This window comes from Phocoena phocoena, chromosome 20, assembly GCF_963924675.1.
Source record: "Phocoena phocoena chromosome 20, mPhoPho1.1, whole genome shotgun sequence".
Taxonomy (NCBI): domain Eukaryota; kingdom Metazoa; phylum Chordata; class Mammalia; order Artiodactyla; family Phocoenidae; genus Phocoena; species Phocoena phocoena.
Genome location: NC_089238.1, coordinates 6,182,904 through 6,186,347, shown reverse-complemented (window position 1 = coordinate 6,186,347; position 3,444 = coordinate 6,182,904). Strand labels below are relative to the sequence as shown.

The 3,444-nt window shown below is 41.6% G+C and overlaps 1 protein-coding gene across 1 annotated transcript in view; it reads left to right on the top strand.

Annotated features, from left to right (window-relative positions):
- Nucleotides 1–406, top strand: part of GPR32 (G protein-coupled receptor 32) — a 1,206-nt gene extending 800 nt beyond the window's left edge. The window contains 2 exon segments of the mRNA XM_065898258.1: nucleotides 73–359; nucleotides 362–406. Coding sequence (XP_065754330.1) covers nucleotides 73–359; nucleotides 362–406 — 332 coding nt within the window.
- Nucleotides 407–3,444: the final 3,038 nt, after the last annotated feature.

Here is a 3,444-nt window from a genome sequence, read left to right as displayed (position 1 = left end):
GTGACCCTCATTCACTTCCTGCTGGGTTTCTTGTGCCCTTGGTGATCATCAGTACCTGTGCCCACCTCATCTGCACCAAGCTCCAGCAGGAGGGCTGGGTCCATGCCAGCCAGCCAAAGAAGTTGGTGTTGGTGAGCGTCTTTTTCATTTCCTGGTTCCTGTTTAACATGGAGCTCTTGGTCCAATTGTAGCAACCGCAAAACGAACGTGACCCTAAGTTGCTGCTCATCCTCTGGGCTACCTTCTCCCTGGGCTGTTTCAACAACTGCCTCAACCCTTTCCTCTTCATTGGCAGAGATTGCCAAGAAAAGTTTTTCCAGTCTTTGCCTTTTGCCTTGGCCAGAGCATTTGGTGAGGAGGGGCTTTTCAGTCAGGCTGTCCCCAAGGTGAAGCCCCCAGGGTATGATGGAAACCTTCATGTACAAGCTGGAAATCCTCCTGCTTAGTTTGCAGCCCCTTCCCTAGGCTGACTTCCAAGACTCTGTCAAATCCTGCCTCTTTTTTCAGGAAGTCTTCCCGGCAATCCCTTATCTAAATCTTTTCATTATAAACGTCTAGTTTTCCCCCAGTATCCATCTTATCCTTCCTTTATAGTAAGACTCCTACTTGTTTTAAACTATTTACGTGGTTAGCCAAGGAAAAAAGACTACATTTCCCAGTGTCTCTTGCAACTAGATATGGCCATGTGACTACTTTCTGGCCAGTAGTAGTGAGTGAAAGTAATCAGTGTAATTTCCTTGAAGTGCCCGTAATGGAAGATGCCTGCTCTCCATTCCTTCATTTCCCCCTTTCCATTGTCTAGAATGCAGATGTATCAGTTAGCTTTGCAGTGTAACAAACGTCTCCAAACTTAGAGGCTTAAAATAATAACCTTTTATGATTTCTTTGGGTCATCAACTTGGGCTGGGCTCAGCTGAGCAGTTTTCTGTTTTGGCTGGGCTTCCTCAGGCATTTGTGGTCAGTTATGGGTCAGCTAAGGTGACTCTGTTTCTGGGAGGGGTTGTTGACCTCAGCTAGGTTGTTGACCTCAGCTAACTTCAGCTAGGGTGATGGGATTGATCAAGCCATGTAGTTTTCGTCGTCCTGCAGGCTGACTGGGGCTTTTTCACATGGTGGCTGGGGAGGGTTCCAAGAGCAGCAGGGGAAGCATAAGACCTACACTTGACACTTTGCACAACGTGACTATTTCAAGGGGTGGGGAAATAGATTCCACCCTCAAAGGAAAATCCGCAAAGTGACATTGCAAAGGAGCATAGATACAGGAAAGTGTGCAGACTGGGGCCATTTTGCAACCTGCCACAGCATTTGTGGTGGTGAACTATGTGGAAAGTGACTGTGTCCCCATACTAGGACTGGAACACTTACATCCACGCTGTGAAGAGAGAGATTTCAATTTCTAGCTCATTGAAGCACTGTTGTTTTTTGTGTCTTTGTTATGGCAGCTGAATTAATACCTTAACTATTATGCTGCCAACCTCCGGAACTTGTGTGAGCAACATAATAAATATCCTTATTGTTGAAGCCATTTGGAGTCAGGTTTTCTGTTACTTGAAACCAACAGCAGCCCTACTGATACATATAATAAATACTCCTTTCTGGGAACAGAAATCCTGGTGGTCCTTGGTCACAGTGGAACATTCCCTTGGTTCTGGGTAGAGGCAAACATTTGTTTCATCCTAATCAAAAGCTATCATCCAACTTGTACATAATCAGAAGAAGGCGCTCTGGTCCTACTCTGATTAGCCCTGAGGACTTCCCACCTGGATCCTCAGTTCTCTCGACTCTGTAAAATAAGACCAAATGCCTTCATCTTTCATGGATAAGGAGAGAAAAAATGATACAATGACTGAGTATCAGGAAGGATAGAAGCATCTTAAAAAATAAGTTAGGAAATTAGTTTATCAAAAAATAAAACTTTAAGATAATGTGGGCACAGAGTAAAAAAGAAAATGATTCTCCCCTTCCTTCCAGCTCCTCCGTTCCAACTTCTTTTCACTAGAGACTGTTGTCAATTTCTTGTGTGTCCTTCCAGATATCCTAGGTATGCATGCATAAGCATTTTTCAAACAGAACATGTATATACATTATCTAACATTGTGTGTGTGCGTGTGTTTTATTAAAATTATGTCTTGGAGATGGTTGCATATAAATACATGAGGTATGACATTATTTTTCAGTGCTGGTGGTCAAGTGTTTCCTGGTCTGGATGTACTGTACCCAAAGTTATTTCATCAACCCTCTACTGATGAGCATTTAGATTTCTTTGAATATGCTTCAGTGCTATTTTTGAAACTTAAAGTTATCCCATATACCCACATTTTGAACAAAACAAAAAACAGAAGTGGAGGAATTGATTTTATCATGAAGCGAATATCCATGCAAGTTTGCAGGTCATGGAATAGAGCACTGTCAGCCACCCCAGCACTCCTCTCCCTCCCCCTCCCAATGACTCCTCCATCTCCTTCAGAGATAACCTCTATCCTAACTTTTCTTGTAAATCTCTCTTTTTTTGCCTTGCCTTGCCTTTTTCCTCTAAAATTTTGCATTGGGAAACATATCAAACCTACAGTTACCAGAATAATAAAATACACCTTTCAACAAAATTTATCAAATGTTAATATTTGCCCATTCCCATATATTTTCTCTCTCTCTCTCTCTCTTTTTCTCTACTTATCTGTGTATCCTCTCTCTTTTTCTGTTTAAATATACACCTATCTATCTATCTATTCTCTCCATACACAAACATACATACCATGGTACATCCACCATGATGAACAGACCCATAGGGAGATGTGAGTTCTGGGAGGCTGAAGGAAGGAGCCCTCAGCACAGTCGCTGTCCCTTGATGGACCCAGTGGTCAGAAGCACCTCTAGAAATTTTTGAACCTTTTGAAAATAGGTGCAGACCTCATGCTACTTCATCTGTAAATTCTTTAATCTGTGTCTCCTGAGAACAAGGCCATTTCTGTGCCACAACCATAATATCATTACCACCCTCAAGAACTTCAACATTGATATTATCTAATAAACAATCCAAATTCAAAATTTCCTAGTTGTCCCAATAATGAACTTTATAGCATTAAAAAAAATCAGAGTCCTGCAATGATATTCTCCCCACTTTCCAAGAATAGACTATGGGTCAGAAACACAGTACAGGTTGATTGCCAAAAGCAGAAATAATACAGGCCACATTCAAAATTAGAAATTAATAACAAAGAATAACCCCAGACACTCAGATTGCTTTGCACATTTCAAAACACTCTCTAAGTAACTCTTGGGTTAAATGGAAGAATAAAACTGGAGTGCCATTCATTTAGAAATGAGCACACTACACAACAAAAACTTGTGAGTTGGGGCCAAAGCTATACTCTGAGGAAGAGCTGTAGCTTCAGATGCTAATTCGGAAAAATGCTCACATGAAAGGAGATGAGCAAAACAATTCAA